The sequence below is a fragment of the Poecilia reticulata genome, linkage group LG16 (assembly GCF_000633615.1).
Source record: "Poecilia reticulata strain Guanapo linkage group LG16, Guppy_female_1.0+MT, whole genome shotgun sequence".
In the NCBI taxonomy this organism is placed as follows: Eukaryota; Metazoa; Chordata; class Actinopteri; order Cyprinodontiformes; family Poeciliidae; genus Poecilia; species Poecilia reticulata.
In genome coordinates, this window is record NC_024346.1 from 14,425,930 (window position 1) to 14,440,043 (window position 14,114).

The window sequence follows — 14,114 nt, forward strand, 5'->3', positions numbered from 1 at the left end:
CAGTATTTCAGTGTAGCAATATGTGACGTGCTGATTTACATTAATCCCACTTAATTCCTTTGGTTTTGTGATGACAACTTTTTTGTGTTGAATTAACTTAAAAATTACACATTTTTAACTAAAAGGAACTTTTTATTTTAACTACTTGAAACAGTTCAAGGTCATGTTTGTATTCATCTGATGTCATGAAGTCAGATGTATGCAACCAGGGACGGATCCAGTAACCAGGAAGCTCTACCCCTGTGATGGTGCAGGGGTAGAGCTCAACCCACATAAGTGGGACTTAGTCCTCGACGCAGCCGTCAATTCCTGACCTCATGACCTTTGTCGCATGTTTCCCCCATCTTTAGTTACCCACTTTCTTGTTTAACTACTTTCAAATAAAGGCTAAAAAGCTTTATTAGTTTACTTCTTAGGTAAACTAAATGATTTGGGTAAAACTGACTTAAATTTGTCAAGTTAAACCAACTTAATAAACTTAATTGAATTACGTGTTACAAATTAAAGCAATTTAAGTTGGTTAAACTATTTTTTTCAGTGTACTGCTTTTGGCATGTGATTTAATAGAATCATTAAAAATTAATTATGAGGCCAGAACAAAAATACAGGTAACTTTTGAAAAGGTTGAAAATATTTTGTCCATAGGAACTTAAGGTAATTAGCATCAAAGGTGTCTTCAAAGCTTGCAACCAGTCAGTCTGTTTATTTAAAAGTAGTCACTGTGCTGTTTGGTGAAACAGAAAATTATAGACAAGCCTGTAGAAGGAAAAGAGTATAAAGCCATCTCCATGCTGTTGTGACTGGAGTTGCACATATCAATCTGAAGTTTAAGGTTCACAGACCAAGAGAATGATATGAATGATAACCAAAGAGCCCAAAACCAAAAAACAAGGGATTTATTGGCAATTTTTCTTCTATTCTGTCCCTATTTGTAAAAAAAAACTACATTTGTATGCCTGCCACTGATGGCACATTGGAGAAGTTTTCATGTGAGCACTGGTTTACTCCATATAAAATATTGGCAATATAAGCATTTGATTTTTTTGAAGACACTGTAATGAATATTGAACCAGGGTAGAGGTTTTCTTAAATTACTTGATATAAAAATCAGTTCAATCAGTTCAACTGCAGGTTGATACTTCTGATCAGTAAAAGCCAATAAATGTGTAGGTGTTCTTTAGAAAAAGGCTACATAAAACAGTACTGTTTAACACAAGGGGCATTGAATCAAACATAGTTTATGACACCTGAACATGCAAAAAGGTCCCATAGTTTTGTTTTTTAATCATTGATCCACTTTATTAAGCCACCAAACCCAAAGACCCATAGCAAAGTACATATTTGTGTAAATGCAAATGCAACATAAAATCAAAACCAAAAACAAATTTCAAACTGGTTCCTCCCTCACAATTCTGAAGAAAGCCAACAGTAAGTATTTGTTTAACAATATTTTAACATGATCAAGAATTACCTATTGAAGCAAAAAAAAAAAATGTAAACCCACCACCAAACCTTTATATAATGCAAATTTCTCATTTCATACACTTTCTCTTAATCAGAATTCTGAAAGCAACGTAGGATTTCTTTTGATCATTGGGTTAAGAAAATGATCTGTAGAAAGTCAGAAGCATTACTGTTAATTTGTGTGCAAAGGTAAAGCATTTGAATGTCAGTTCTACAGTTCATCAAGTCTGCATAGATATCATTGCCAGCAGAAGGGAGAGAACTGGAGAAGCTGCCAATCCAGGAGAGAACCCAGGAATACTACAATAGAAAGAAAACATGATTACAAATTTTGCTTATCTTTTGCACTATTCACATTTATATTGCAGCATCAATTGGATTTGAACTGCAGCAGTTGCTCCAAAGTGTAAACTGTAATCAGCAGCTTTTAGAAATGTTGTCTTCTTAAAATTATATATTGTTCAGTGAAACTACATTTGACATATTATCTCACCCTGTTAAGAAGCACGGGCCTCCACCCAAATTTGTGGAACGATTTGTGTTATTCATTGGTCGCACTTGAGGACAAGATAGGGAGCTTCCATTTACCAGAGGAGTGAGATCTGCGAAAAGACAAGAAAGTCGGTAACGAAAAACAAAAGAAAATTGCTCTGTATTCAGTAAATTAACCTTCTCAGGGATTTTTCCAAGCAATTGTGTCTTTTTGCACCCACTCAGTCTACTTCTAACATAAACTTGGGCACATGTTTGGAAATTAAACAAAGCACAGTTAAAAAGGGATGAGAAAGGAAAATATGCATGTCAAAACAGAGCAAACAGACAGGCAGGAATCCAGGCTAATGGACTAAAAGTGCATGAACTGTCAAGAACTACAAAACTAAATGAAGACACCAAAATAACATGGGAATTTGCTGTAAAGTGGTGTAAGACAAAGTGGTTAACATTATTGCAATGCAACAAGAAATGCCTGGGTTTAAATCATGATTATGGCTCTTTCTACCTGGATTTTGCATGTTCTCACCACACATGTGCAGATTCTCTCCAGTTATTTTGGCTTTTATCCACAGTTCAAAAAGGTAGACTCTCTACATTACCTATAAGCAGTGATGGCATAGTTTCTTTGAAAAAGTAACTTAGTTAGATTACTGATTACTTGATTTGGAAAGTAACTAAGCTAGATTACAGGTAACTTTTTTAGTTACTTTCGGCAGTTGCTGACAACAACCCTCTGCTATCTTACACTGAGCTTTGTCAATACTTAATGGAAAGTTATTTCATAATGGTAACAACAACAATGTATCTCCACTTATGAGATTGAATTGCATGGGAGATTCGTTAATGGTTGTAATAGTAAAAAAAAAAGTTAGTAATTTTTGCGTATTTTGTGTATTACACACTGTTGTCTGGAAAACTATAAATGGGATTTTAGAATACAAGTACAAATACCATGTGTTCTAAATATCAACATCACTAATCCATCTGCCTTTCCCAAAAATGTACTGCTTTACATTAAACAAAGATGTGGTAGGTGGGTGTTTTTGCTATGGAAACAATACCATGTATGCATTTAATTTACTTTGAGCTAAGCAGGCAATTTACCTTCAAAGTTGAACATGAAAATGGCACTTCCTCCCTTCAGAAACTCCCTGGTTTGAAGTTCTTCTAATGATGCAAGAAAGGGGTATCCAACCAGAAATCCTCCATAGACGAGCTCACCATTCTCAAAAAAATCTGTTCTGTAAGTTTTAAGAGGGTTGTCCCACCAATTGATACCTGTTTATATAAAAAAATAAATACANGACATAATATATCATGTATGGATTGAAATAAATGTCATTTCCTTTTGTACAACTTGATGAGATTTTTCATTAAAAAACTGGACCTGGGGTGTTTCTAAGAACTGATAAACGGCAAATGATGCCAAATTTAGCCGCAAAACGGTATACCGTTTTAAAAGTTGATCAGATCTTTTTCTGTGTCTACAAGAAACAAATAGATTTTGCATGTTGGATGCTGGTTTTATCTGAATGAAAGGGCCCTAAATTTATAAGTGAATGTCATTAACTTCAAAAGGCAGTGCTCATAATACAGAAACCATATATTTCTGATAATTTATTAATTATTAAAAAACGAAATGGACAATATTTTGATTTGGAATAATTTGTATATATATTAATATTTTGTGGACATACATTCAGCTTGCCTTGAAAGCTGAAGATAAAAACTGCACTCCCTCCGTTAAGGAAATCTCTTAATTTAATTTCTTTCAAAGATGCAAAAGTCTGGATCCCAACAAGAGGTCCAACAGATTAACTCTTGTCTCTCATCTAACACCCAATTGCCAGTCCCTCGAGGATTCCTCCAGTGACAAAAAACAACCAAAAAAAAAAAAGATTAAAAAATATGTACGTTTTGCTTACATGTTTATATATCTTTTGTAACCTCGCCACCTGAAATTTGATTCTGAGCAATTGTGATACTCCTTTGCTTTGACATCTCCAGCTGCATGTTGGGGTCTGATCCAGCATTTGAAAAGTTATTTGTTTATTGAGACAGGGTCACTTCCGTTGGTTATTGTCACCAGATACTAGTTGCACCCACAGTCCAACATTCTCTTGGTTGAGTAAAACGGCACAAAAAACATTTGTAAGGGATTCTTGATTCAGTTCATATTTAAACACTTTCTGTCTTCATAAAGGAGCTTCAGTTCCAGAACATCAGGAGGACTCCTACCCAGTATCTGACCAATCACTTCTTGGAATTTGGGATCTTATGAGATAATCACAGGTCTATTTCCCTTCAGGTTTGAAAAATGTCAGACATACATGCTTGGGAAGTGTTGTAAGGTTTGAAAAATGTCAGACATACATGCTTGGGAAGTGTTGTAAGAAATGTGAACCTTTAAAACGTTTACTTTAGTTTTAAGATGGAATAAAAAAATCTTGCTAGAGGCCAAAAGATCAAGTGGAAACTGGATTGAGTTGGGAAACTGGTAGAGTTCAAAGATTTGTATAGGCAACAGGGAGGTTTTCTTTAAATAATTACATTTGTAAGCACAACAGAAGACAGGGAAGAGCAGGGAAGAAGCAAAAGATCAACAGAAGGGACAGTGGCAGGCAAAAGTGATAAAGAACATACAAGTTAAAGGAGGTGGAAAAAATTGAAGAGGAAGATCTTTGCACAGATGAGATGTAAGGAAAATGCTGCAAGGCTTGGTGAAACCTATGTCTCTATGTGAAGCCCATGGATAGATTTGTTTTGTACCTTAAACTGCAGATGAGGAGACAAAAGTCTAAGCCAAGCAAAAATTATACATGAAAAAGACAGTGTGTTTGCTCTGTCTTCTCCAATCCCGTGTCATTTGCAGTAGACAGCTGTTCACACAAAGGCAGATTCTGCTCCAGGTTTCTGTCTGCTAAAGAGCAGTTCTGCTTTCATGCATGATCAGTCAAAGCGACTGCTGCAAAATTAAAGATTTGACGCATTCAGATAGGTTTTCATAGTTTTTGGTACTAACTGGAATAATAAGCTAAATTACCTGTTTTGAATTTGAATGTGTAGTTATGTCAGCATTTTATTTTTGTTTGTAAAGTGCTGTGAGATGACATTGTGAATTGGTGCTCTGCAAACAAAATGAATTAAATTGAATTCATATTAAACCTCTAAATATTTATGAAACCTCACCATACCATCCTCACTCATAAGGGCTTTTATTTGCAAATATTCCTATTACTTATTTGTTGAGGGAATCTATAGAGTTGGGTCCCTTTCACTATGATAGCTATCACTTTCATTGTTGAACAAGGATATTTTTTTGTATTTGCTAGACTGCAGGACAGAACAATTTTCTATGCTGGATAAAGTTTCTCTCTGTCTTTCTGTCTGTCTTATGAAACTGTTAAATGTTATCCGCAGTAGTGGAAGCAGTGAAAAAGCAGCAGGAGTTTAAGCCTGTAGCCAATAAAAGCCAATATTGTTACACAGCTGTGAAAAAAAGCTACACACTACAGTGATGTTTAGGACAAGGAACATTGAGTAAAATACATTTTGTGGTAGTTTATGACACCTGTATCTGAATAAAGGGCCCCACATTTTGTTTTTAAACTTTCATCAACTTTATTTAGCCACCAAGCCCAAAGATCCATAGTAAAGCATGTTAGTATGTTGGTAAATACAGCAATGGAAAATCAAACCCAAAACAAATCTAAAACTGGCTGATCCTTCAAATTCAATAAACAGAAGGCCAACAGTAAGTTTTTTTTTTGTTTGTTTTACCAATACTTTAACAATATCAAGAAATACATATAAAAGAAAATGTGTTCCCACCACCAAACATTTATATAATGTACATTTTTCATCCCATACAATTGCTCTTAATAAAAAATTGCTTATAGTGCAGCTTTCTCTTTAAATCATAGTTTTTCTAAAACATAATCCATAGAGATTCAGAAGCATTACTGTTAATGTTTGTGCAAAGGCAAAATATTTGAAGGGAAGATCTACGGCTCTATAGCCTCATCAAGCCAACATAGAAATTATTGGCAGCAGGAGGGTGAGCCACAGAGAAGCAACCAAACCAGGAGAGAACCCAGGAACACTAGAATAAAAAGAAAATAGATGATTAAAACATTTTAAAATATTTTACATTACATATTTTGTCTGTCTATTGCATCATCTGCATTACAGCAATATTTGGATGTCAAGTATTTATTTTAGTATTTATTTTCTGGGATAGTTGTGGTTATGTCACTTGTTTAGGATTTGCATATTGTTACAGTGAAACTATATTTGACACTAAATCTCACCCTGTTAAGAAACATGGGCCTTCATCCCAATTTCTGGAGCGAGCTGTGATGTTCATTGGTCGCACTTGAGGACACGGTAGGGAGTTTCCATTAACCAGAGGAGTGACATCTACCAAAAGATTTAAAAAAAAAAAAGAAAAAGAAAAGAAAAATTCAGTTTAATCACCCTGACAAGGTTTTTTTTTTTTAAAACAATCCTGACTTTTCACACCCACTCAGCCCATTGGTCCTACCCCAAGATTTCTGGAGATCATACTCTACATATCCCTGTCCTTAATGTAGAAGAAGGTGTTTGACATAGAACTTGTTAGTCCACACAATGGATGAGCCAGCATTGTTTCAGTTATGGATATCTAAGAAAATTCTTGAAGAGTCCTGTCCCTACTGGGACTCATAATGTTGATTATTTATTATTTATTTAAATACCGTCACATTAAACAACAATTTACTGAAGAGGCCTATTTTTATTTGAGCATTTTCTAATTTTCCACAAGCATCTTCAATCTTCATTCAGTTTTGTTTTTGTTTGCCACATCAATAAAACCTCTAAAACCAGATGTTCTTAATAACAATATCAGTGGTGTATTTGCCAAAGTAATGCTGCTTTTTGCATCTACCCTTTTTATGAAATAAATAGGTGGCTTTGATATGAAAGCAATATCAGACATGCATTTAATTTACTCTGAGCAAAACATGCCTACTTACCTTCAAAGCTGAACATGAAGATGGCGCTACCTCCCTTCACAAACTCCCTGGTTTGCAGTTCTTCCAAAAATGCAAAATATTTGTATCCAAATATAATCCCACCATAGACTGCCTCATCGTTTTCATGAAAAACTATACTTCCATTTTTACGAGGGTTGGCCCATGCACTGATACCTGTTTATATAAATCATTTTTAACACAAGACAAAGTAGATATTATCCCTTTATTATTAGAGATTTTCCTTACAGTCATTTCCAAGTTTTGTAGTGTACCTACCATTAGAGAGCTTGTGAGTTTCTTGTGTAACTTCACTCCATTGTTTTGACATTTGCATTTTCATGTTAGGGGTTTGGTCTAGCATTTGGAAGGTCGCTTGTTTTTGTAGACAAGGCCATTTCAGCTGGTCATCATTGTCACCAGACAAGATCTCCACATACATTCCAAGGAATGTCTGGTAGAGTCCAATAACTATCCGGTAAGCGTAGCCCTCTTTGGAGTACTGCCGTGGGCTGTATATTGCAGTTCCAATATTACTTATGCTTAAAAGTCTCTCTAAGTTATCAATCTGCAGGGTCACATGTGGACACTCGGTCTCAGAGAGGTTGATGTCATCAATGGAGAAGCCGCCTGCAGAGTTTCCTGCTCCTTTCTGAACCTCAAACACCACCTGAAAGTTTTTGGTGGCATTGAGAGAAACATGATGGAGCTTCCAGTGGGATGTTGGTAGACCTGGAAACAATGTTTTTAGGTCACCATGATATACTATTTAAGTGCCTCGGTGCACGTGTAGAAAAGCATATTGTCAAAGATACTAACTGCCAGAAAATAACAAAATAGAACATAAAAGCCTTTATCATCGTGAACATGTAAGGTACTTAGAGAAATTGGTAAAAGCATCTCCATGATTTCATCGCAATATTACCAGTGATGTGTCCCATGAGGCGGAGAGTTCCTCTGGTGTCATGCTCATCCTGAAACTCTCTGATCCAGATATTAAGTTCATCTGACTCATTTCCACTGTGGAAATAATAAAACTGCAGACACTGGACTTTACATTCCCTTTGCGTACTCATGATTTTAGTCCCAAGCCAAGCTGAATCTCCCTCTTGACCTGATGATGTGCTAGCATAGATGAAATATCCTGTTTTCTGACCTGGAATTATAAGGTTAAAAACAATGTGGTAATATCTTTCTTTCATCATCCTATATACATATTCAGCTGAAACCAGATATTTTTAAACATTGTCTAATCAGACAGATTTTTTCTCAATGAGTCATTGTGAGTCATATCTTTCCTGTTTGAACATTCTTTATTCCTAAATGTCAGGTTAATTAGATGTGTTTGTCTAAAATTTTAAAGTTAGTATCAAATGTAGTGATGTCCAATTTTGTTTTATTTGATCAAGATCTTTCTCTCTCGTTATTGAATTCAGCAAATAGAAATCATTTTGTAATTCCAAACAGACCTAAACATTAAAAACAAGATCGGATTTAATGTGTGGCAGTGAGGAAAAAAGAGACTATGAATCTTTTTAGAACATGTAAACAGAAATATATCATTTCGCATATTTACACTATCTCAAATATAAATCAGACATGAACATGCAATAACATTTACTTTTGAGTAAATTTGAACTTCATCCTGTTCAAGTTCATCCAGTTTGTGCATTATGCTATGCACAAACTTTCATGTTTTATAATATAAAATGTAATGAATATGCTTACCATTTTCTCCGGTTCCAGCAGGCAGAGTGGTGTGGTCAGTGCTTGGACCGCTACTAACTTCTGTAACCACCTCCCACTCACTGCCACTCTGTGCACAGCTGCTCATTTGGCTCATTTGGCACATCATCCCATTAGAAAAGTCACAAAAAAACATAGAGGCAACTGTGGAATCTGTCAATAAAACATTTTGAATATTTAAATATTTGTCTTGACCATAGTTTTATTATTTCATAAGTGCAAGTTAGCTAAAAGGATAGATACACATTATATCTAGATCAAATAATACTTTGGGTGAAACCTATTAGCAACTTCTTCCTTGAGTTCAATGAAGAAATCAAATGTCTTTATAGCGTAGTATATATCTCTCAATAGTAACAGACAAAAGTTTGAAATGCCACAGCCTCGACTTATCAATGGATACATACTTTAGAACATAAAGTGTAAGTCTTTAGGTTTTACGTGCCTATATAAGACGATCTACAATTCACTTTTCAATGTTTTCTTCATCTTCTATGGTGTAGACATGTTTTTTTTGTTGTCCTTATCAGAAAAGCCCATGTTCAAGGATTATTTACACCTCTGATTTACTTAATTACATCATTATTTATTTCCATATGTAAATAGAAATCTGTCATTGGAGGAGTCTGGTGTTCAATTACGTTAGCTTAATTATACATTGACTGTGCTAAATTCATGTGCTTGCAAAGTTTCATGCATCTGCATGTTTTTCATTTGATAGTTTTCTGTATTCAGAGCTGTCGTGTTTTAATAGAAAATCCATAAAACTCTTTGTACTGCATACAACAGTGTACAGTACTGTTGTGACATTGCAGTGCATATTTCAATACTGTCAAAAATGCAAAATTATTAATGTTGTGTCTTTGCTTAAAATTTACTTTACTTGATCCAAACAATGCAATGTCATCTTACAACTGAATTCAATCTTATGTATTTTCCCAAAAGCTTAACTAACTCAATTGTTCCAATTCAAAACAATTTACTTAAAATGCAATGAAAATTAGCTTCCTGAAAGTTCTGATAATTCCTGTAATATATTAGATATTTTACATCTACCACAAGTTTGACATTATGTTGAATATCTGTGAAGAAAGTCAACTTTGACAAAATCAATTTGTTTTAGTAATTTGAATAATCAGTGACTTACTGCATTTGTAGAGAAGTTTCAACTTTTGAGCATCTTGAGGACTCATATCCAGTCTTTGACCAATAACATTTTGGAATTTGGGGTCTTTGGTAATAATCGTAGAGCCATTGCCATTGCTTAATACATTTTTGCCAGAGTGCATCACTGACAGGTAGTCATATGACACATTATGGGTGGTGCTCAGATCACTGCCGAGCTTCTTAAAGTAACCTTCTTGTTCTAAGAACACAAAAATACCCAAATACTGAACACAAGATTTTTTTTATGGAAATAGACTTAAAAATCAATGTTATTAGTGACTGACTATTCATAATTAGACATTATATTACATGAATACCATGTAAAATATTTTGTATTTCTAATCCTGCTACAAATCTACAAAGTGGTTGAAAGACTTACTACACACTTTTTGCACAAAGTACACAATCAAACTTCCTCAAAGTTGTTAAAGCTAAATGTAGCACTGAGGAGATAATTTCATACAGAATAAGCTATGTTGACCTGACTTATTGTTTTTATGTAATTATACTTCAAATCTAGCAATTACTAAATATTTTTTACTCTGATTTCATCACACATCTTGTTGCAGCAAAATGGAACAAGTAAACTGTAATAAAATTATTAAACCTGCTATGACGTTGTCAAAGTTTATCTGCACATAGTCGTCCCTGTCATGCCTGATCTCCTCATGGTAGAAGCCAAGAGCGTGAAGAATCGTATGTTCAACAATAGCAATGTGATCACAGCCTGCATCAATAGAGAGTTCCTGTCCGTTGATGAATGTTCGGCCAATGTATGACCAGCACCTAGAATAGAAAAATTACAGATTATTGTCAGAAACAGCAACGTCAGTGCACAGACAATCGTTTTACTCTATACTGGTCATGGCTAATAAGTGAATGTACACTGTTTATTATTTCTCTGTCTATTTTTAATTTTTTCTTTTTTTTTTATCATTGTGAATGCATTATTCCCGACACAAGACTACACACAAAGATCAATGTGAAAAGTGAGTTGCATTTATTGAACCTTGCATAAATACACAAAATGTACATACCCAACTAAGTTTTTGAATGAAAGGTAATACTCCTCAGTATCCCTTGGTTTAAAGTCAATGCATGACTTCACTCTGAACTGGTCAAAAGCTCTCAAGATGACTCCTTTAGCATTCAGGTCTTTTGTCAATTAAAAAAGAAATAGCAGTGGAGAAAGAACAAGAATAAAGACAGTTACACTCTGTAAACTGATAGATTTCAAGTAAAACAAAACATTTTCACTTTAGTCTGCTTTGGTTTCTTTTATTTTGCTCAAGGTGTGGCTACTTTTTCATGAGTGTTTTTCATTACTTTTCAAGAAATGCAATACTTTCTTTCCTTATCAACTAACCAGCACACAATTAAAAGAGATGTAATATACGTATGTATATTTTAAAGTTACTCAATGACATTACCGAGGCTTTTGTCCAACATGTAGGGAACTGGGGATTTCCACAAGCCGGATCCTCCTAAAATAGTACTTCTTGCATTCTTTGGCACCTAAAATAATAATCACGAGAGAAGAATTTGTGGGACAATTTTTGTAAGACAATGTTTAAAAAAAATAAAAATTCAAAGTTTGCCTGCATAAATAAGAATCTTACCTCATGTATGTCATCAACTAACAAATCTAAGATAAAACATAAAAGTTAATGATTTTTTTTAAATAAAAAAAAGGAACTAAAAGGTAATAAATATCCATTGTACAATTTGGTGTAAACATAGTTTTTCTTTTAATAGAAAATCAGTTTTACCATCTGTGGTGTTCTTGTTCTCATCAATGTCTGCAAAAACACAAAATGACTGCTTTGGAGATCATGGTATATAAAGACCAAAAAGTAGAATTTATAAAATAATATGAAAAAAACAAAACATAGTATAACTTACCAACCATATTCACGTCTTCCTACAAAAAAAACATACATATAAGAATTAAAAAGAAAATCTTTCATAAAATCTTAAAAGAAACAGATAAAATATGTTTCTTTTTGTTTTTTTGGAAAAGTAGCTGTATTTTTTAAATTAGTCTAGAAATCATAGCAAATGACATGCACTTCAATATATTTTTTAAAAGTTCACATTTTTTGCCTTAACCAGTTTGCTATTGTGTTGTGAGTCATTCCTGGATTTTGGGCCCTTTCTCTTCTTTAAATCAACAATTGTTTACAATGAATAAAATGTACATAGAGAAATTTAAATTATTATTCCAGGTTTTCTTAAGGAATCATTGAGAAAATTTCAGTAAAGCTTCGAGTTGGTGAAAATGTAAAGTCAAAATTAATTATTACTCTTAATATGCAAAAAATCTGCATATAGCAAGTCTAAGGATGCAAAGAAACATCCTGAAAATCTGAAACATTATCATGATAAACAGTATCTTGAAAAAATAAATATACAAGTGAATCATCTTATTTGAGATTTGACACATAATCCACCAATTTAACTATTAACAACAGAGTTGGATGTTTTGGTTGACTGTAAGGGAAGATTCAACATCACATTTGTGTTTTTAAGATTTGTAGATAATGTCTAAAATGTGTTAAAAGAAAATCCATGAAATTCAGTTTATAACTCCTACTATTTCCTGTCCTACGTTTTTCTTTTTAAACTTAAAATAGACATTCAGTCAGTAATGTATGGTAGCTCACATAAAAAACACCTCTTGTATTTTATGTAGTAGTACGCATAGATACTTACTGTGCTCACGGCGAGGGTGGAAGAAACCACCAAGCAGACGACAAGGAAAATGCGGTCTTGCATCTTCTTGGCTAGTCTTAGCATTGCACAGAGTGGTTAAAGAAATGCAGGCATGCAGATGTTGTAAACTCAAAAACTCATGAACAAAATAATATCGAATCAAACCAAAAACAGTGGTGAGGACAAGGGCTGTACTGAGACTCAGACATTTATATACAAGGTCAGAAGACGTCTAAAGAGGAAGAGCTGGAAGTTAATCAAAACACAGCTGCTTGATATGAAATTCAAATGTTTTTATGAATAGGGGGAACCAATGCAAAAGAGGAAACTTAATTTCATGATACAATAGAATTAAAATATCACCTGTTCTGTAACACAACCTAGGCAGTAGAACAAATAAAGGGCAAATGCCAAACCAAACTTGATCTTTCAGACTGTATACAGTATACTGCATACACATGTATACATAAAACTGGTTGGACTGTATACAACTCTCAGGCATGTCTCTTGCAAACTAAGAACAGAAATCTGAGACCACAGTTTGCACAACCTCAGCAAAACTGAACAATCAAAGACTGGAAAAAAGCTTTTCTTCATCAAATGAGTCTTCAGTCAAAATAATCTGCATCAAGGATCTGAATTTGGCATAAAAATGAAAGGCGGTCAAGGTGGTGGTAACTTATTAACTGAGAACAAGTAAAACATTGCCACCACATACTTTAGTATTACTGTTGACAATGTTCATTCCTTTTTGACCACAGTTTACCCCTCTTTCGTTTGATACTGCCAGTAGAAAATGTGAGGATGTGGGTTTCCTGTGTATGTATTTTGGTCTATTTGGTCCCCATGTCTGTGTGTCTTGTTCCCCTGATTAACTCCTAGTGTATTTAACCTCACCTGTGTCTCCTGCTCCCCACTGGATCCTTGTAATTGTTTGTCTCCTTAAGTTTGTGTTTGTGTCTCGTTCACCTGTGGTTCCTGGCATTGTGTACAACTTTAAACTGCGCTAATCTACTTTTCCATCTTATCCTGGGTATCACCGTCTAAATCCTCATCATCAACACACTCACTTCATGACAGATAATGCACTATTTCACAAAGCTCAAATCATTGAAAACTGGTTTCTTGAATGTGACAATGAGTTTGCTTGCCAATCCCCACCACTGTCCCCTATAACTTCAATGTGATGGAGCATTACCTTCTCTACAGTTATAACATAAAGACTTTATGGCCCAGATGTTGTAAACCTGGTTCTAGTAAGGTTTGCCTAGGAAAATGGGAGATAAATATGCACATATACATTAAACTGGTTGCTACTGAGGACAAAGATGTTTTACACTCAAAGCAAATACCTAAATAGGGAAGTATTTATCAAATGTCAAGAAAAAATTATTCCACTTTATTGTTACATTTTTCTATAATAATTTGTCATGTATTCTAACTTCCCTTGGATGTCTGTTTACTGAGCTGTATATCCTCTTTTAAATGATTTTAACCTTTAATTACTTCTCTAAATGT

The 14,114-nt window shown here is 34.3% G+C and overlaps 1 protein-coding gene across 2 annotated transcripts in view; it reads right to left on the reverse strand.

The window, feature by feature from the left end:
* Window positions 1-1,298: 1,298 nt before the first annotated feature.
* The window catches only part of LOC103477905 (meprin A subunit beta-like), a 37,642-nt gene continuing 24,826 nt past the window's right edge, over window positions 1,299-14,114 (reverse strand). Inside the window, exons 1-14 of one of the 2 annotated variants that reach the window (XM_017309247.1) lie at window positions 12,597-12,632; window positions 11,787-11,805; window positions 11,654-11,683; window positions 11,504-11,529; window positions 11,315-11,399; window positions 10,922-11,039; window positions 10,492-10,670; window positions 9,865-10,083; window positions 8,700-8,870; window positions 7,897-8,127; window positions 7,251-7,703; window positions 6,975-7,148; window positions 1,958-2,066; window positions 1,299-1,764 (exon numbers count right to left, since the gene is read on the reverse strand). In XM_017309247.1, the coding sequence (XP_017164736.1) occupies window positions 1,686-1,764; window positions 1,958-2,066; window positions 6,975-7,148; window positions 7,251-7,703; window positions 7,897-8,127; window positions 8,700-8,870; window positions 9,865-10,083; window positions 10,492-10,670; window positions 10,922-11,039; window positions 11,315-11,399; window positions 11,504-11,529; window positions 11,654-11,683; window positions 11,787-11,793 (1,881 nt within the window). In that variant the 5' untranslated portion in view covers window positions 11,794-11,805; window positions 12,597-12,632 and the 3' untranslated portion in view covers window positions 1,299-1,685. Of the gene's footprint in view, window positions 1,765-1,957; window positions 2,067-3,063; window positions 3,238-6,974; window positions 7,149-7,250; window positions 7,704-7,896; window positions 8,128-8,699; window positions 8,871-9,864; window positions 10,084-10,491; window positions 10,671-10,921; window positions 11,040-11,314; window positions 11,400-11,503; window positions 11,530-11,653; window positions 11,684-11,786; window positions 11,806-12,596; window positions 12,633-14,114 lie in introns of those variants that run through there. The other variant, XM_008431247.2, reaches the window with a different exon arrangement.